The sequence below is a fragment of the Trichechus manatus genome, unplaced genomic scaffold, assembly GCF_000243295.1.
Source record: "Trichechus manatus latirostris isolate Lorelei unplaced genomic scaffold, TriManLat1.0 scaffold00174, whole genome shotgun sequence".
In the NCBI taxonomy this organism is placed as follows: domain Eukaryota; kingdom Metazoa; phylum Chordata; class Mammalia; order Sirenia; family Trichechidae; genus Trichechus; species Trichechus manatus.
The window spans coordinates 1,902,003-1,923,709 of record NW_004444110.1 but is presented as its reverse complement, the minus strand read 5'-3'; the positions used below and the strand labels follow the sequence as shown (position 1 = coordinate 1,923,709).

Genomic DNA, 21,707 nt, shown 5'->3' with positions numbered 1-21,707 from the left:
GTACTTTTAAATTAGTGAACTCCTTTATTAAACTATGACCTGGGAAGAAAATGGTAGCAATAATTTGAAATAGTTAATTTTTCACCTACACAACTTAATGTAATGCCATAGCCGAAATAACTTCTTATAAAATAGAATCCATGGTCATTTCTATTCTAAAATTATTTTAAAAGCAACTGTTAGGGCCATGACTTCTAGAATGTTATTGATAATAACTTGAGTCTAACTAATACTAAACAGCCAGAAATTTACTTTAATAATCTAGATGAGAATGTTGAAAACTTGTCCAGAATAAATCAGATGAAACAAAGAATCTCAGAATTTCAATTATCTATAGAAATATACTGAAAGTCTGAAATAACCATGGGGGAGAAGAAATTGATAGTTACAAAATAGTTTCATTAATACTAAACCATAACAATAAACACACAGGCCAAGATTTTTCTTTGTTCTTTTAATTTCCTTTAGTTTAAGGTCCTTCAGCATCCTCTAAACGAAAAACTTGATTAGAAAGCAAATTGACAAAAAATAAAAAATAAAAAACCTGACACAATCAAATGATCCAGTCCTTGATTTTACAAAACTCCCAAGGGTCCCAAAGTATGTTCTTTCTTACCTTGTCTATCCTATCTGGGCGGTTAGTAGCTGCCAAAATGGTCACGTCCTTTAGCTGTTCAATCCCATCCATTTCTGTTAAGAGCTGAGCCAAAACACGGTCTGCTACATTCCCGGCACCTGAAGAACTAATTTTTTAAAATACAGTTTTAAAATCTGTTTACCTATTCCAAAATACTGCATTTTTATTATTTTTAAAAGGCTACATATTCAATAACAAGAAAATCAACGTTGGTTTCAAAATATAAAATGCTTGTTTCAGAATTCATTACTTACTGAATTATCATATCTAAAATAAAAAGCTCCCCCAAAACTAATCATTTCAAATCATTTCTTCTCCCGCATCATCATTCTTGTTTATCTTCTCTCTAATACGGAAATGCTGTGATGCATATCAGATATAAAAGTTCTGGGAAGCAATATATAAGATTATTTAACGTGGCTCATCAAATACATAGAGAATTATTTAATTTAATCAATATTTACATTCTACATGACAAGTATACTGATAGAAATTGGGAATAAAAAAACTGAGTAACTTACAAACCGTTTACAAATGAAGCTTAGAGCTTATTAAAACGAATGTATGTGAAACAAACAACTCTTAACACACCCTTAACAAGCATTTCTGATGTTTCTCAACATTTTTAAATATTAAGAATTTTTTAAAGCCAATCAGGAGATAAGTAGTCACCAAAATCCCTATTTCACATTTTCCTGGAAATGGGCAAAGAGAGCATATTATTATCTCCCTTTTGTTCATGTACCATGTCAATTACAAAGTCACTAGTGGACACACTTGCTACGGATGGAATTGTGTCCTCCCCCCAAAAAAATGTGTCAACTTGGCTAGGCCATGTTTCCCAGCATTGTGTGATTGTCCATCATTTTGTCATTTGATGTGATTTTCCTATGTGTTGTAAATCCTACCTCTATGATGTTAATGAGGCAGTATTAGCGGAAGTTATGGTAATGAGGCAGGACTCAACCTACAAGATTAGGTTGTGTCTTAAGTCAATCTCTTTTGAGAAATTAAAGAGAGAAGTGAGCAGAGAGACGTGGGGGACCTCATACCCCCAAGAAAGTACTGTCAGGAGCAGAGCATGTCCTTTGGACCTGGGGTCCATGCACTGAAAAGCTCCTAGACCAGGGGAATATTGATGACAAAGACGTTCCTCCAGAACTGACAGACAGAGAAAGCCTTCCTCTGGAGCTGGCACCCTGAAATCAGACTTCTAGCCTCCTAAACTGTAAAAAAACAAACTTCTGTTTGTTAAAGCCATCCATTTGTGGTATTTCTGTTATAGCAGCACTAGATAACTAAGACAACACTACACCTTAAATTAATATCTTTTCCTTTCTCCAAAAAAAAATGCCTGAATTTTGATTTGTAAGAAGTAAACTTAACAGATCCTCCTGGCAGAAAAAACAAAAGAACACAAAACCCTGATACCACACAGTCAAGACTTCCCAGAATTATAACAATTCTTATTAGTGGTAATAGCTGAGATTTACTTAGATCTACTCAGAATTGAGATATATATCATAAACACCTGGGCGGACAATTATATCGTGAAATAGCATTGTAAGTGCATTAAATGTATACGAATTCAGCCAGATGCACTTGATGGGGTGAGGAAAGAGAGGGAAAGAGGATGCAAGGGTCACACACCATACCTTTGCCTTAACACCCATGACAGAGCAAGAGCACCTTAGCATAATCACCATGTAACAGACCTAGTAATAAGGTAATCAAGTTCTCTAAATAACAGAATTTAGACCTAAATATGCATTACAAGTTCAAAAACTATATGAACTTTAAAACGGTTAAAATGATTGGGGGAGGGAGGAAGAAATACATAGTGTCTCTCCCACCAGATCAACGGGCAGGTTTGCTCATAACCTAGAAGCTAGACATAACATCTCCCTCAGGGGCAGAAGGCAGTCAAGCTTACTGTCCATTATAGAAGATTCACCAAGCTCAGGATATAACCTACAGTTAAAAGAAAGAGTCCTTATAAAGATATGGAACAACTGAAGAAAGTCCAAGACATATTATCAATGAAAACATAACATATATATCCCTAGAAAACCAAAAGGGAAGAATATGCTTGGCATTTCTCAAACTTAAAGAACTGAAGACAAAATTTAAGCCCTAGAATGGCAATACTAGAAGGATTCTGTGGGCAAAAAATTCAATGATGCAGGAAGCATCAAAAAAAGATGGAAGGAATATGCAGTCATTGTAAAAAAAAGAATTGTTCGCACCAAAGAGGACATTTAAGCAGCAAACAAACACATGAAAGGGATGCTTGCGATCATTAGCCATCAAAGAGATGCAAATCGAAACTACAATGAGATATCAACTCACCTCTGCAAAAATGGTACTGATGAAAAAAAAAACAGAAAACAACAAATACTGACAAGGTTGTGGAGAGGTTGGAACCCTCATCCACTGCTGGTGGGAATGCAAAATGGTACAACACTATGGAAAACAGTATGGTGCCTCCTCGAAAAGCTAGAAATAAAATACACTATGATCCAGCAATCCCACTTCTAGATATATATCCTAGAGGTCTAATAGCAGCAACAAGAATAGACATTTGCACACCTATGTTCACTGCAGCATTATTTACAACAGCAAAAAGACTGAAACAACTTAAGTGCCCATCAGCGGATGACAGGATAAACAAATTGTGGGATATATACAATGAAATACTACGCAGCTATGAAGAATAATGATGAGTCCCCGAAATATAACATGGATGAAACTGAGGGACATTATGTGGAGTGAAATAAGTCAAGCACAAAAGGACAAATATTATATGATCCCACTTTTATAAAAAGACCCCCCCCCAAAAAAAAAACCAGGCATACACGTGGAAATCAATGTTCTTTGGTGGTTACCAGGGATGAGAGGGATAGGGAGGGGGAATCACTCTCTAGACAGTTGACACTTGTTGGTTTTGGTGATGGGAAAGGCAACACTGAATGTTGGTGAAGTGAACACAACCTAACGAAAGTAAAGGATGACACTAAGAAATAAGGGACATTATTGATAAATGCTATAGCACATACAATTTGGCAACAGCTAACAACCAAAAACTACATGAGTAGTTACATAGATATGTATGCATAAATGTGTACGAGAAAGTGTATGTGTGTATATATGTGAGCATATATAGGTGTATCTGTAAGCATATCCACAGACATGTCTGGGAGCACTGCACATATATTTATACATATAATAAAGCATATAGAAGGTTCAGTCACAGAAAGCTCCCAGACATAACCACATACCTCACAGGATTGGTTTACTGGATTTGAAGGCTTCGGACCAAGTCTCATAGGACATCTTGGTCAATTACCACAATACAGTCTATAAAGTTTATGTTCTACATCTTAGTTTGCTAAGTACATAGTGTCGAAGGTCTTTAAAGCTTGCAAATAGCCATCTAAGATGCAACTATTGATCTCTATTTGTCTGCAGCAAAAGAGAAAGAATTAAACCAAAACTCAAAGAAGAAATCAGGCTACAGGACCTCACCTATCCAGAGACTAGTAAGAATTAGATGCTACCTGGCTACAATAGATGGTCCTGGATAGAATGGGAGAAAACTATAGAATACAATTCAAATTCTTAAAAAAAAAAAAAAGGCGAGACTTACCGGACTGGTAGAGACCTGGGGAACCCCAGAGACTGTCTCCCAGAGATACCCTTTAAAATCTGAATTGAAACTATTTCCGGAGGTCACCTTTCAACTAAATAACAGATTGGCTAATTAACAATATCACCGGTAAGTACTGTGCTCCTTTTATGTATTTTTTTAAAAAATCATCTATTTGTAACCAAATGGTCAACATTTACCCTAAAACAAAGATGAGAAGGTCAGGGGGACAAGGAAGCAAGAATAATGGAAACAGAACAACTAGAATGGAAATAATAAGAAAGTTGGAAAATGTAACCAATGTCACTGAATAATAAGTGTAGAAACTATTCAATGGGAACTGGGAACCTAATTTGCTGTATAAACTTTCACCAAAATCTCAATTACATATTTAAAAAAAAAAAAAACTGGTCAATATTCAACCACTTCAGGATGTAGTATATGATCAAGAACTGCTGATACTGAAGGAAGACATTCAAGCTACACTGAAGATATTGGGAAAAAACAAGGCTCCAGGAACTGATGAAATAAAAATTGAGATGCATCAACAAATAGATGCAACCCTAGCAGCCCTTATTCATCTATGTCAAAAAATTAGGAAAAGTAGGAGAGATTCATACATATGTATATGTGCCCACTCCAAAGAAAGGTGATCAAATGGAATGAGAAAATTATTGAACAATATCATTAATATCATTTGCTAGGAAAATTTTGCTGAGGATAATTCAAAACCAACTGCAGCCATGCATCAATGGGGAACTGTCAAAATTCAAGCCAGATTCAGGAGAGGACAAGGAATGATGGATATCATTACTGATATCAGATAGATCTTGGCCGAAAGCAGAATAATAAACAAGTCAATCTTAGAAGAAATACAACCAGAATGCTCCTTAGAAGCGAGGATAATGAGGCTTCATCTTCCAATCACTAGAAAATGGCATCCTGTTTGGTAAAGTGGAGAATCAGCAAAAATGAAGGAAACCCTCCATGAGATGAATTGATGCAATAGTCTCAACAATGGGCTCAAAGATATCAAAATCATGGAGATGGCACAGGACTGGGCAAAGTTCCATTCTATCATACATAAGATCACCATGAGTTGAAGTTGAATCAATGGAAACTAATAATAATTTTTTATTTCTCAATGCCCTATACCCTAAAAAAAAAAAAGAAAAAAGATTGCTTAGATTATCATTCAGCCTTTCTCCTCTCGCACCTTTAAATTCCTTCTCAGAAGAAGAGATAGAATCATGGAATATTATTAAGTTAACAGGAAACCTAGAAAGAGGATTGAAAAACTTACAACAAAAATTCACAAGAATCGTAGCATGAAAAAGAACGGTAAACTTCAGCAATAACTTGGAAGCCATACAAAAAAATAAAATTGAAATTCTAAACTTAAAAGTAAATTAACTAAAATTAAAAATTAAAAAATGGGATTAATAGGAGATTAGATACAACAGAACAGAGAATTCTTGAATTGGAAGAAAGGTTGGTAAAAATAATCCTAAGTGCTGCACAAATTGAAAACAAGAATAGAAAATAGAAAAGTGTGTGAAAACATATGGAGGCCAGACAAAAGGCCTAAGAATGCATAACTGGAGTCCTATAAATAGAGATACCACCAGGCATCTGTCAGTTTGTTGTACTGTGGTGGCTTGCATGTTGCTGTGATACTGGAAGCTTTGCCACCGGTATTTCAAATACCAGCAGGGTCACCCTTGGTGGACAAGTTTCAGCAGAGCTTCCAGGCTAAGACATACTAGAAAGAAGGAACAACAACAACAAATACATAGAGAAGAAACAGAATGCTAGAAGTCATAATAAATTGCTGTTAGGAGCCATTGAATTGGATCTGACACACAGCACTCCTATGTACAACAGAACAAAACACTGCTCAGACCTATACAATCCTCACAATCACTGATATGCTTGAGCCCTTTGTTGCAGCTACCATGTCAATCCAAGGGTCTTCCACTTTTCCACTGACCTTCTACTTCACCAGGCATGATGTCCTTCTCCAGGGACTGGTCCCTCCTGATAACATGTGCAAAGAACGTGAGACAAATTCTCACCATCCTCACTTCTAAAGATCATTCTGGCTGTATTTCTTCCAAGACATATTTGATCATTCTCTGGCAGTTCACAGTATATTCAATATTCTTTGCACACACTGTAATTCAAATGCATCAATTCCCCTTCCATCTTCCTTACTAACTGTGCAGCTTTAGCACAAATATGAGGCGATTAAAAATATCATGGTTTGGGTCAGGCGCACCTTAGTCCTCAAAGTGGCATCTTTGCTTTTTAACACTTTAAAGAGGTCTTTTGCAGCAGATTTGCCCAATGCACTATGTCATCTGATTTCTTGATTGCTGCTTCCATGGGCACTGATTATGGATTCAAGTAAGATGAAATGATTGACAACTTCAATATTTTTCCCATGTATCACAATGTTGCTTACTATAGGTCCAATTGTAAGGATCTTTGTTTTCTTTATGTTGAAGTGTAATCCATACTGAAGGCTGTAGTCTTTGATCTTTATCACTAAGTGCTTAAAGCCCTCTTCACTTTCAGCAAGCAATGTTGTGTCATCTGCATATTGCAGGTTGTTAATGAGTCTTCCTCCAATCCTGATGCCGCATTCTTCTTCATATAGTCCAGTTCTCGGATTATTTGCTCAGCATACAGACTGAATAAGTATGGTGAAAGGAAATAACCCTGACACACACCTTTCCTGATTTTAAACCACACAGTATCCCCTTGTTCTGTTTGAACAACTGCCTCTTGGTCTACGTACAGACTCCTCATGAGCACAATTAAGTGTTCTGAATTTCCCATTCTTCACAATGTTATGCATAATTTGTTATGACCCACATAGTCGAATGCCTTTGCATAGTCAATAAAACACAAGTAAACATCTTTCTGCTATCAGCCAGGATCCATCCGACATTAGCAATGACATCCCAGGTTCCATGCCCTCTTCTGAATTTGGCTTGAATTCAGGCAGTTCCTTGTCAATATACTGCTGCAATCACTTCTGAGTGATCTTCAGCAAAATTTTAATTGTGTGTGATATTAATGATATTCTTCAATTAACTTCCACATTCTGTTAGATCACCTTTCTTTGGAATGGCCATAAATATGGATCACTTCCAGCTGGTTGGCCAGGGAGCTGTCTTTCAAATTTCTTGGCATAGACAAGTGAGCACTTTCAGCACTGCATCCGTTTGTTGAAACATCTCAACTGGTATTCCATCAATTCCTCGAGCCTTGTTTTTCGCAGCTTGGACTTCTTCCTTCAGAACCATCGGTTTTTGATCACGTGCTTTCTCCTGAAATGGCTGAACGTTGACCAATTCTTTTTAGTACAGTGACTCTGTGTATTCCTTTCATCTTGTTCTGATGCTTCCTGCGTTGTTTCATATTTTCCCCATAGAATCCTTCACTATTGCAACTCGAGTCTTGAATTTTTTCTTCAGCTCTTTCAGCTCGAGAAATGCCGAGCATGTTCTTCCCTTTTGGTTTTCTATCTCCAGCTCTTTGCGCATGTCATTACAATACTTCTTTGTCTTCTCAAGCCACCCTTTGTTCAGTGCTTTGACTTCCATCATTTCCTCCTTTTGCTTTAGCTAGTCGACGTTCAAGAGCAAGTTTCAGAGTCTCTTCTGACATCCATTTTGGTCTTTTCTTTCTTTCCTGTCTTTTAAATAACCTTCTACATTTTTCATGTATGATGTCCTTGATGTCATCCCACAACTCATCTGGTTTTTGTTCATTAGTGTTCAATGCGTCAAATCTATTCTTGAGGTGGTCTCTAAATTCAGGTGGGGTACACTCAAGGTCATACTTTGGTTCTTGTGGACCTGTTTTAATTTTCTTTAGCTTCAACTTGATCTTGCATAGGAGCAATTGATGGTCTGTTGCACAGTTGGCTCCTGGCTAATGATACTGAGCTTTTCCATCGTCTCTTTCCACAGATGTAGTTGATCTGATTCCTGTGGATTCCACCTGGTGAGATCTACGTGTACAGCCACTGTTTATGTCGTTGAAAAAAGGTATTTGCAATGAATAAGTCATTGGTCTTGCAAAATTCTATCATGCGATCTCCAGCGTTCTTTCCATCACCAAGGTCATATTTCCCAACTACCAATCCTTCTTCTTTGTTTTCAACTTTTGCATTCCAATCACTAGTAATTATCAGCGCATCTTGACGGCATATTTGCTCAATTTCAGACTGTAGAAGGTGGTAAAAATCTTCAATTTCTTCATCTTTGGCATTAATGGTTAGTCCGTAATTTGAATAATAGTCATATTAACTGTTTTTTCTTGTAAGCATATGGATATTATCCTATCACTGACAGCATCGATAGATCTTGAAATTGTTCTTTTTGACAATGAATGTGAACCCACTCCTCTTCAATTTGTCATTCCCGGCATAGTAGACCATATGACTGTCCAATTCAAAATGGCCAATAGCAGTCCATGTCAACTCACTAATGCCTAGGATATCTATCTTCAAGTGCTCTTCTGTCAGTTTGTCATACTGTGGTGGCTTGTATGTTGCTGTGATGCTGGAAGCTATGCCACCAGTATTTCAAATACCAGCATGGTCACCCATGGTGGACAGGTTTCAGTGGAGCTTCTAGACTAAGACAGACTAGGAAAAAGGACCTGGCAATCTACTTCTAAAAAAATGGCCAGTGAAAACTTATGAATGGCAGAACACTGTCTTTCTAAATACTAACTGAGAATTTCCCAAAACTATCAAAAGAAATCCAAGTGATCAAGTATGCATTCAAGATTCTCAAAACCTAAAGGCAATAAAATCACTGCTACCTAGAGGTAACAGTCTGTGACCAGTATTTATATTTATGATTTATTCCAAAAATTCTCTATACAAAATGATTTTTGCAGTAAGAAGCTGAGATACTAAAACAGTTACAAACAGGGCATTTCTGAGTCCTAAGTATCAATTTCCTGATAATAAAAACTTGAGAAGTTATGGCACTATTTGTTTGCATTCACAACAGTAAGTGCTCACTCATTAAAAATGTCAAGAATTCATCAAAGATTTGTAGGTCCTATTTTGCTTTTCCTTTCTTTACCTAACACAGGCCCAAAATGAACTTCTTTTAAAATGAATTACTATGATTAGGAAACATAGACTTCAATTTCTTGACTGAGGAACTAGTGAGTATACCACATAAGACAAAATGGGTTTAGGGCAGGAGAAGACACATACAACGGTTCTTCTTTTTCCTTTCCCCCCTTTTCATAGCTAAGTACAGGAACTGTATGAATTACATTTAGATCAAATAAATAACTTGAAGAAGATAAAACTATGGAATAATAACAACAGTTGTGGCTCCTTGCTAGACATTTCTTCAAAATAAAAATAAAAAAGAGAAAGAGAGATACTTTTATATTTTAAGAAATTTAAAGCATGGGAATAAATACTTAAACAAGTTACAATCTATCGAAAAACAAAACCACATGGAAGCATTAGGTTTTCAACACTGTGTTTCAAAAAGTAAATGTCTACTATAACGAAGTATCCTGTAGTTTACGAAAACACTAAAATTACTAACATTTTCTCTTACAGGGAAAGAGGAAGAAAGGAAAGGAGGTAGGCTCGGAAGGGTAACCCTATTTTTTTTAGTTAAAAAAAAAAAGATTTAAGGACTCATGTTTTAAACATTTTAAAAATCTTGAACAAAATCTTTTATGTAACTCCAAATAAAATCTGCTGATCTTAAAATAATATATTTACCCATAGAATGCATCTCTGTCCCTAGGGATGAAATCAGTTCTTCTATAAACACACGCAATATTTTTAATATATCATTTCCAACACTACCAACCTCTTGAACTGAAGAAATCCAATTCATGTTACACTGGGATTTTTTTTTTTTTTAAAACAATTCTAGAGAAAGGCAGAATCATATCATAGTCCACATACTGCATTTTCCTGTAAACAACCTTCTTCATGCTTAAAATTCCAACTATGTTTTCCAGCTGGCAATGATACCTTGATAATTAAATATCTGAAGTGTTATCAAAACCAGGGATTTCTTAGATTCCTTGTTCACCTTGTTGGGCTGATTTAAAAATAAACTCCTCAATAAGTCCTTCTCTGATCCCCAAACAAAATTAAACTCTTCTTCTTCTGTGAAAGTGCTCATTTGTAGCATTATTAAAGCCCAGGATGTAATTATTTAAACCAGATGGCTTACTTGTGCCTCACTTATAGCCTCAGAAAAATGGAGTATTTTGATCTCTCACAGAAAGCTATGAGAAAACTTTCATAAATAATTATTAAAAAATACCCACTGTTCATGAAGTACCTACTCCCAGACACTGTCAATAATAGGTGACATTTATATTTAACTTGCCCTGAATCCTGGTGGTTCAGTGGTTAAGGCGCAGGTTCAAGTACACCAGCTGCTCCGCAGGAGAAAGATGTGATAGTCTGCTTCCGTAAAATTTCAGCCTTGGAAACCACATGGGGCAGTTCTACTCTGTCCTATAGTGTCACTATGAGTCAGAATCAATTCAATGGCAATGCGGTGGGTGTCATACATCACAGGTATTAATTCATAAATACCAACAACTGCACTGTGAGCGAGATACTGATTTTACTTCCGTTTTATAGATAAGGAAACCGAAGCACAGAGAAGTTGAACAACTTGTCCAAAATTCCAAAACTAGCAAGTGGCAGAGGCAGAATTTGAATATACATCTGCTTGATTCCAGAGCTTATTCTCCTTCTATCATTCTATAAAGCATAAATAACGTTAAAGAATTTTGTAAACCAAATACACCAATGTTCCAGAGTAAACTTGAAGTATCTATGAACAGATACCATTGAAATCAGCACTGTAAGGGGAAAAAAGCCTTTTATTCATTAATTATAGTTGGAAGGAAACACTTAACTGTACTGACGAAATACCTATCGATTAAGAAGAAATAACCACCAAACTTGAAAAAATTAAAGCAAAAACTATTTTATGAGTATCAACAATCAATAATACCTTTAATTTTCCAGCTTACCACCTAAGTAATAAACTAGGCTGTCAAATTATGATCAACATTCAGCATGAACCTACAGCAAATAAACTAGCTGAGCTTAAAAAGTATCCTATAAAATGTAGACAGACATACATAGTGAGTTATCTTTACCAGCTGTCCTAGAGCTGTGCAAACTACATGTGCTCTGCATAACTGCAGCTTTGTATAAACTGTTAACATAGAGAATGACATATAAATATGTATTTTTCCTTCTTGTTATAATTTCCCAGTAAAAACTCCAAGCTAACATAGGCAATACTCATTACATTTGTATGGTTTTGACACAAACAGTGTTAGAGAAATAAGTGATTCTTAAACTTAGTTCAATTTACACCCTGCCAAAAGCAATTTTTAGAAGAGAATTTTTAACAGATCTTGGACCTCTGCACGCTGATGTAGAAACACAATAATAAAAAAAACAGTAGTAAGATAAATAAATACATATCAGTTCAAACTTATTTTCTGAAAACAAGCTATCTAGAAGCAGAGGAAACGTTTTTAAACATCTATCATAAGTACATAAATATATACCACAGATCTCAAAATGATAAAACAGAAAACTTTTAAGTTCTGTAGTAATCACAATAAATTATTGTAGAATATAAAGGTTTTGTTCTTAATAATTCCAGTGAAACCTTCACTGATTAGTACTAGACAGGGAAAGGCACTTTAAATTTGAAAGAGCTTTGATATTTGACAGCCTTGGGTTCCAATATTAGTTTTATCAACTTGTTTTTTGTGTAACCTTGTGGAAAAGTTACTTAACCTCTCTGAGCCTCAATTTCCTCAGTCAAAACATGAGAGGGATCATACCTTCCTCAAAATTAAATAAAATGTATAAAGGACAGTACTAGCATAAAGGAAATGCTAAATAGTAGTTACAAGGATTATCATGATTGTAATTATCACCATCATAATTAGCTTAATGAAAAGGCCTAAAATCTTTTAAAATTATTGTAACAAATTAAACAAAGGAGTCTCTGGCACGTAAGTATTTACTGAAATAAAGCATGAATGTGATAACGTGACATAAGAGGCTAGCAGATACATCCAGACCCATATTGCCAGTTCTCTACCTAGCCTTGACTTATAGCATGGCAGAAAGCATCAAATATCCTTAAATTATGCCATGAAAGCCACCAACCTAATACTTAGATGAGAACTGCTCCTCTGAAGTCCTTCACAGCTACTACGCATGCCCAATCACTAAGCCCTGTAATATATACACTACTTAAAGACACTCTGTTTCTTTAAGATTTATTAGTAGGGGGTTGCTATGCATTGGTAATTAGAGCTCTTTACACATCAGTCTTCACTGGATATTATCTGTTCAAATGTAATAATAGCTTTGCTCCTCAGAGTTTTCAAGAAATGATTTATTTTGATCAGCTAAAAGTTCCAGAGAGCAATATTTTTATACTTTTCAGATATTTTTATATTTTAAAAATGAGTTTCTTAAAACAGGGAATACCTCTAAAATACACAAAATATTTTTCTATAATAAACCATAAGATTGTGTGCTCTCATGCAGAAACGCTTGGCTCAGAAAACAGATTAACGAGAAGAAAATCTCCACTCCTTTGGTTTCTTGGATCTAAAGCAAAAGAAGTTCTTTCACCTGTTTTTTTCTACCCTCTTTTTTGTGTCTTCTAAGTGAACTTACGGAGACCTAGTGGCACAGTGGTGAAGTGCTCGGCTGCTAACCGAAAGTCGGCAGTTCAAATCCGCCAGCCACTCCCTGGGAGAAAGATATATGCCAGTCTGCTTCTGTAAAGATTACAGTCTTGGAAACCCTACGGGACAGTTCTACTCGGTACCGTAAGGTCAATGGACTCGACGACAATGGGTTAGGTTTTAAGTGAACTTAGCTTTTGTGACGTGAGAAAATATTACGCAGCATTTGTCTTTGATGAGTCACAATTAGCATTTATATGCTATAAGTGAAAAGTGTCGCTACAGACACACAGACTTTAGATCCCAGTGACTTGAGTCCTTGCTAACTTGAGAAGAAACTCTATTAGATTCCCCTGTAATAAAATAAGTGTGACTGAATGACCTCCCAGGAAGAGAGTAACACAGTGACCTTTCTACAAAATTAATTAATATATCAAGATGGCAGCAGTTTTCTTTAAAATGTTTTCACCTGCCTAAAAAGTATGATCTTCATTAGTGTTCTTATCCTTTGATTATCGTTGCTATCAGCTACAGTTAAAAGAATATCTATGATTTCTATATCCTTAGCACAACTGACAAAGTTTTGAGTCCAGACCCACTCTTTTAGATTTAGTGTGTACAAAAAACTATTGAATTTTTACAAGGGGAGTACAGTTAGCACTTCATTAACTCTTTGTAGAGATCCTTGAAAGGTGAATTTTTCCAAAGCTTACAAATGATTCTTTATAATGAAAATGACGATGCTTCTATGAACATGAGGGCGTGCCACAGAACTCCCTAAGACAGTCTCAGTGTTCAATTTTAAAAGAAATTTGTTCACAAACAACACTATAACATGGTGAAGTCTGACTCTGCTGATCACCAGCTGAGTGGTCATAATCTCTAGTTTATCTGAGCCTCTATTTCCTTATTCAAACATAAATATCTGTGTGCCTGTTCGCTAGGCACTACACTAGACATCTGAGATAAGAGAATAAAGAAATTATCACTCCCTTCAGGATTTCATAATTGTTAGCATCTATGAATGAGGAGTTCAATGAGATGACATATACATAGTCCCCACTAGTTTTAAAATTCTGATTCTGTGTTGTTATAGTATCTAAGTGAAGCAATTTAGCTCATTATTGTTAACAAAATTATTCAAATACAGTGACTTATTACTGACACCTCTAATCAGGCACTTCTAAACAGAAAGAGGTAAAACTCAAATTTGTCCAATTTGCTATCTGTTGTAGGAGGAAATGGCGGCCATAATTAATGTGGAAGATTAGGTGAAGGGAATTCTTTGGATTCCCATTACCCTAGCTGCCCTTATCCTTTATTTCCACAGATCATTGAAAGCTAGCTGGAGAATAGCATAGTGAAAATGTTTTATGGGCTGAGAAATATTCTTGGCTGACTTTCAAAGCTGCAGCAGGAAACAAAAACCGTAAGACTGACATCCTAGGAAATCAAAACCAACTCCAAGAAAAAGTTTAAAAACAAATGTTTAATCATTAACATAATAAAATGATTTTTATAAAACGTTAGTATCTGCTAGAGATAAGCAACACAACAATGAAAAAATGTTCCACTATAGAAATAATCAGAGCTAGATTTTCAAAACACCAATTCTTTTGTTCTTTCAGATATCAAGCTGCTTTTCAAAATCATTCCTATTCAAAAGTCATACAGTGCCACTGAGCAAAGGGACTTTATAATATCTTAAAACAAGGGTCAGCAATCTGGCTAGCCAACTGTTATTTTTTTTTTTTTATTATATACAGTTTATAGGAACCCTGGTGGTGCAATGGTTAAAGTGCTTCGCTGCTAACGTTAAGGTCGGCAAACCCACCAGCCACTCTGCAGAAAAGATGTGGCAGTCTGCTTCCATAAAGATTTACAGCCTTGGAAACCCTATGGGGCAGTTCTACTCTGTCCTATAGGGTCACTATGAGTCACAATCGACTCAACAGCAACGGATTTGTTTTCGGGTTTATATATACAGGCAGTCCCCATTCCTAAGTCTGTCTTTAAATCAAATTTGTATGTTAAGTCAGAACAGTTAGGTATGGTTCATATCTAATGTCAGTCAAATGTTTGTCTTAGTTTATAGTATAGAGTGTACCTTTATACGTATAAAAATAATTAAAGAAACACTTCCAAATAACTAAAACATCTTTAACATAATACAGTAATAATGATAATGTTTCGATGCACATTGCAAAGTAGCACCCCTTTGTTATTACAAACCATTTTATATACCTTCTCCACAGCAGAAGAGATACCCAAAGGGCAAATGTTATCCAAAATACTTACAAGATTCTGCTCTGTAAATTCTTTCAGACCAATTAAATACTTTACTGTAGACTCTGAACTAAAAAATCTACTTTGTACCGCAAGGCCGCATTTCTGCTGAGTTTTGAACCCTACTCAGCAGAGGCAGGGAGGGTTGGGGCATGGGTAGGATGATGCTGGGGCCAGATGGCTCATTCTCCCATCACCTCACCAGACCTGTCAACCCCATGCACCAACTATGAAGCACCTGCCTCAGGGTACAGAGGAGACAGTGCCGGCTCAGGGTGTGCTAAAAGTGCCCAAGAGTTGGTACGAGGACACTTAGGGAAACCCAAATCCAAAGTTCTCCACAGACCCCCCGGAAACCATATAGACATACAGAGGTCAGGAATCTAAGACTGCTCCCCGGCCTTCCAGCCAACAAAAGGCCAAGAACCGCTGCAATAATGAAATCCCACAGGCGTAAGGTAGGGGAAACAGAAGCCCAGAGGGGTGTTGTGATGGCCCTGGGCTGTATAGCATGGAAGGCCTGGCGGGATGGGGTGGGATGGAGCTGTGTAAGGGGTGCCACGTAGGCCCGATAGTGTGCCCAGCCGACGTACTGACCAGTTCTACTCTGAGTATATGCAGACCACACAGTCCCGGCCATCAGCCGCCACCACCTGCAGGCCCGCCATGCAGAGCGCAGCAGCAGTGCTTGGGGAACGCTGATGGTGGGGCCCGCCCTTTCTGAGCTCCGAGGGAGGTGAGCACATGTGAGTTCTCCACTCGCTGCTGATGGCAGCCGCGACCGGACACACCATGTTCAAGGGGCCCACCCGCCGCCAGTGGCTACCCAAGGACCCGCTGAGACACCTGCACGCATGGAAGAAGCACAGCCGCATAGTGGGAGTCCAGGCGTACACTAAGCCAGGTTTTTCCTGCTAGGCTTTAAGAGGGTTGGTTCTTAACTACAGGTTGTATGTTAGTCAGACAATCATAACCCGGAGACTGCCTGTCGTCTATGGCTGCTTTCACGCTACAATTGTAGAGGTGAGTAGTTGCAACAGGCCATATGGCTCACAATGCCAAAAAATATTTACTAACTGAAGCTTTATAAAAGGGTACGGCAACCCATATCTTAAAGAAACCTTGTTGCCATAACAGTAAACATTATGCTGATTTTATTTTTCAACACTAAACTCGTTCACAGAAATATATAAGTATTTCCTTTTCAACTCCTCTAATAAAATAAAATGCCCACCACCCCTTAACATGATTCCTAAATGACAGACCAACACCTCACGTATCCATTTTTATTTTTGCTACTACACCCTTTAAATGTCATAGAGTTCCAAATGATAGGCAGATGAATTTGTTTTCTTAAAATCGACCTCCCACTCCCATGAGGAATACTCAAACGTGGAAGACACCTAAAGAGGACATAAAGAAGACTAGCCAAATATGTACTATTCTGAACAAAAGCATCATCTGTAGTAATTGTCATGGTACATGTAAAATGTAAGTAAAAGTGCTTTCACTTTTAAGGCAAGACAGTTACAGTAAGAGACCTACAACAAGAAAAATAATAATTACCAACTCCCAGTAAATATGGTGCAACAGGCCATCTAAGGAAAGTCTTTAATCTGTGCTATACTACTGAGCCACAAGGCACTGACGGAGCATAGAACAAAAAAATTCACAGAACTCTGATGAATTGTACAGAACTATTATATGGAAAAAATCTATTATACATTCTCCATTTCTTCTTTCACTCTGTTTTCCTCAGCATTACTGTTTAATATAAAAAACTGTTCAATGTGAAAACTATATGTGAGGCAATTAAGTATAAATTGGTAAGAACTGCATACTAGTAAACAGGCATTAAACATTCCAACTTTAAACACAAATATACAAAATAATGGTTGTTAAAGTACTATTGGTGTTCATACTACAAGACTTTCTTAAACATTAAAAAATATTTAGGTAGGGGGCGGGGACAAGATGGCGGAGTAGTCGCATGCTTCCAGTGGACCCTTTTACAACAAACCAGAAAAAACAAGTGAATCGATTATCTATGACAATCTAGGAGCCCTGAACATCAAAGGCAAAGTTAATGAACTGGACTGAGTGGCACGGGGAGGGAGAGACGGTTCGGAAGCAGTGAAGAGTTACTAGACCTGACTGGGCAAGAGCCTGAGCCCTTCAGGCCTCATCAGCTCACGGGAAAGCGGTCAAGAAGGCAAGCAGCGGAGCTCAGGAGGCACGTTTTCCACACCACAAGAGACCCAGCGGCAGAGAGTCTACTTGGCCACCCAGAACCAGTGAGAAGCAGCCCTTGATCAGTGAAAGATAAGTACTTGCATAAGGTCTACCAGGCGGATCAAAAAAATCCCCCTTAGGGAAAAATCTCTCTCCGATTTATCTCCCTGCTCCCTGTTTTGCACTAGGTACTGGACCAGCTTCAGCAATTGCCAAGTTCCTAGGCCAGAAATAGAAACCGTCACACGCCTTGAGCCATTCTCCCGGCCTTGGAGAGTGAACAAATTAACGGGAAAAAAATAAACTGCCAGCTCCTGGAAGCCAGAAACCCAGGGTAGGCACAGCTCCTTTCCCTAGGCACAGGCATAAGGGATCCACAGACTTTGAGTGCCTTTCCCCCTACACAGACGTCTACGGGCCCATTTCAACAGTGTAAGCCCTCGTTACTGCAGTACAACAGGGTATATACGTGAAGTATAACTTGAACTGTTTAAGCTGTGAAGTGGCAGGTTTCTGACATCTGACACTGTTCTGCCCATTAAGCAGGGTCTTCACCTACCCACATCAGGGGCCTGAGGACTGGTGGCTCCACCCATGCCACCTAGCCACCTGCAATAGCGGCCCAAGAATAAAAGGTGCCCCCCACTCCTTACAGCCAACAGCACTGGGTGCTCACAGTCTGGCTGCAAAACCCATCCACTTATGCGCTCTAGGGAATAGGGACATGTCTTCCTCCTGGACACTCGGGGGTGGCCACCAGCCCCTGCCTTGCTCAGAGTGTGACCTCCTGCTGCAGCCAGATGCCTGTGCCTACACCAATCGCACATGCCTGTCTAGGACTGTATATGAGAGCCTACACCACACACTCGGTGGCTATCTACCTGGGAAGCTGAGCTGAATCCATACAGGAGTAGTGGGCGGAATCCTGAGCTCACATACCTAGTAACAGATCTAACCACCTGGTGATGGGATAATAGAGCTTCAAAGTTGCCAATAATCAAACTAGCTCAAACGAGCAGCCTATTTGGGCATATCAAATCAAAACAAGAACCTAGGACACAGTAAGCAAACACACACACACACAAAAAAAATAATTTATTGCTGGCTCGGAGACAAAAGTCAATATCAAATCACATAAAGAGGCAAACCATGATGCCTTCAGCAAGCTCCCAGAATAAAGAATCTAGAAATTTTCCAGAGGACAAAAATTTCTTGGAATTACCGGAGGCAGAATACGAAAGATTAATATACAGAACTCTTCAAAGAATTAGGTAGGAAAGTAAGCAAAACACAGAACATGCAATAGAGGAAATTAAAAAGATTAGAGAAGAGCATAATGACAAATTTAACAGGCTGCAAGAATCCGCAGAGAGACAGCAATCAGAAATCCAGAAGATTAACAATAAAATTTCAGAATTAGACAACTCAACAGAAAGTCACAGGAGCAGAATTGAGGCAAAGAAAGTCAGAATTAGTGACACTGAAGATAAAGCACTTGACACCAACTTATTTGAGGAAAAATCAGATAAAAGGAATTAAAAAAATGAAGAAACCCAAAGAATTATGTGGGACTCTATCAAGGGGAATAACCTACAAGTGACTGGAGTACTAGAACAGGGGCGGGAGGCGGGGGGAGGAATAACAGAAAATAAAGAGAGAATTGTTGAATATTTTTTGGCAGAAAACTTCCCTGATATCGTGAAAGATGACAAGATATCCAAGATGCTCATCGAACACCACACAATGCAGGTACTAAAAGAAAGTCAACAAGATATATTATAATCAAACTTGCCAAAACCAAAGATAAAGAGAGAATTTTAAGAGCGGCTAGGGATAAACGAAAAGCCGCCTACAAAGGAGAGTCAATAATAAGAAGCTCGGACTACTCAGCAGAAACCATGCAGGCAAGAAGGCAGTGGGATGACTAATATATAAAGCCTTGAAGGAGAAAAACTGCCAGGCAAGAATTACATATCCAGCAAAACTGTCTCTCAAATATGATGGCGAAATTAGGGCATTTCCAGATAAGCAGAAGTTTAGGAAATTTGCAAAAACCAAACCAAGATTACAAGAAATACTAAAGGGAGTCCTCCAGTTAGAAAATCAGTAACATCAAATAACAATCCAAGACTACCAATACAGGACAGAGCAACCAGATATCAACCCAGATACGGAAGACACAAAAATAAATCGAAGCTAAAACACTGAAAATAGGGGAACAGATGTCAACATGTAAAAGATGATAACATTAAAATAAAAAAGAGGGACTTAAAAAAATGTAGACACATATTTTTCATATGGAGAGGAAGCCAAGGCAATATAAAGAAATGAAAGACTGGTATAAACTTAGAAAAATAGGGGTAAATATTAAGGGAACCACAAAGGAAACTAACAATCCTACAAGCCAAAATAAAAACTAGAACAATATAAAGACTCAGCAAAGACAAAATCAACAACAATGCAAAAGATGAAAAGAAAATACATAAAGAAAAATGACTCAGCACACAAAATTAAGTGGAACAAAGAAACTGTGAACAACACACAAAAAAAGACATCAGAATGACAGCACTAAACTCATACCTATCAATAATTATGCTGAATATAAATGGACTAAATGCACCAATGAAGAGACAGAGTGGCAGATTGGATAAAAAACACCATCTGTCTATTTGCTGCTTACAAGAGACACACTTTAGACTCAAAGACACAAACAAACTAAAATTCAAAGGATGGAAAAAAATATATCAAGCAAACAACACTCAAAAAAGAGTAGGAGTGGCAATATTAATCTCTGACAAAATAGACTTTAAAGTAAAATCCAACACGAAGGATAAGGAAGGACACTATATAATGATTAAAGGGTCAATATACCAGGAGGACATAGCTATAATAAATATTTACACACCTACCAACAGGGCTCCAAAATACATAAAACAAACTCTAACAGCACTGAAAAGAGAGTTAGACAGCTCCACAATAATAGCAGAAGTCTTCAACACACCACTTTCGGTGAAAGACAGAACATCCAGAAAGAAGCTCAACAAACACAGAGAAGATCTAAATATTACAATCAACGAACTTGATCTCACAAACATATACCAAACACTCCACCCAACAGCAGCCAAGAATACTTTCTTTTTCAACGCACATGGAACATTCTCCAGAAGAGACCACATTAGGCCATAAAGCAAGCCTTAACAAAATCCAAAGCATCGAAATATTACAAAGCATCTTTTCTGACCATAAAGCAATAAAAGTAGAAACCAACAATGGAAAAAGCAAGGAAAGAAAAAAACCAAATACATGAAAACTGAATAACACCTTGCTCAAAAACTACTGGGTTATGGAAAAAATTAAGGATGGAATAAAGAAATTCATAGAATCAAAGGAGAATGAAAACACATCCTACCAGAACCTTCAGGACACAGCAAAAAGCAGTGCTCAGAGGTCACTTTATAGCAATAAATGCACACATCCAAAAAGAAGAAAGGGCCATAATCAAAACATTAACTCTACAACTGGAACAAGTAGAACAAGAGCAGCAAAAGAAGCCCTCAAGAGCCAGAAGAAAGGAAATAATAAGAATCAGAGCAGAATTAAATGAAATAGAGAATAGAAGAACAACTGAAAGAGTTAACAAGGCCAAAAGCTGGTTCTTTGAAAAGATCAATGAATTGATAAACCCTTTGCCAAACTGACAAAAGAAAAACAGGACAGGAAAGCAGATATTCTGTATAAGAAATGACATGGGTGATATCACAACAGACACAACTATGAAAAATTGAACTCTATAACAAATTTGAAAACCTAGAGAAAATGGACAAATTTCTAGAAACTTACTATCTACCTAAACTAACACAAACAGAGGTAGAACAACTAAATAAACCCATAACAAAAGAAGAGCTTGAAAAGGTAATTAAAAAACTCCCAACAAAAAAAAAAGCCCTGGCCCAGATGGCTTTACTGGAGAATTTTACCAAACATTCAGAGAAGAGTTAACACCACTACTACTAAAGGTATTTCAGAGCACAAAAAAGGATGGAATACTCCCAAACTCATTTTATGAAGCCAGCATAACTCTGATACCAAAATCAGGTAAAGACTCCACAAAACAATGACAATTATAGACCAATATCCCTTATGAACACTGACAAAAAATCC

At 37.4% G+C, this 21,707-nt stretch overlaps 1 protein-coding gene across 3 annotated transcripts in view; it reads right to left on the bottom strand.

The window, feature by feature from the left end:
• The window catches only part of AFG2A (AFG2 AAA ATPase homolog A), a 355,632-nt gene that overhangs the window by 213,915 nt on the left and 120,010 nt on the right, over window positions 1-21,707 (bottom strand). For 2 of the 3 annotated variants that reach the window (XR_002825682.1, XM_004386855.2), the window contains one exon: window positions 617-743. Coding sequence is in view for 2 of the 3 variants with exons in the window: in XM_004386855.2 (XP_004386912.1) it covers window positions 617-743 (127 nt within the window). In the remaining variant the exon portion in view is untranslated. Of the gene's footprint in view, window positions 1-540; window positions 744-21,707 lie in introns of those variants that run through there. The other variant, XM_023741156.1, reaches the window with a different exon arrangement.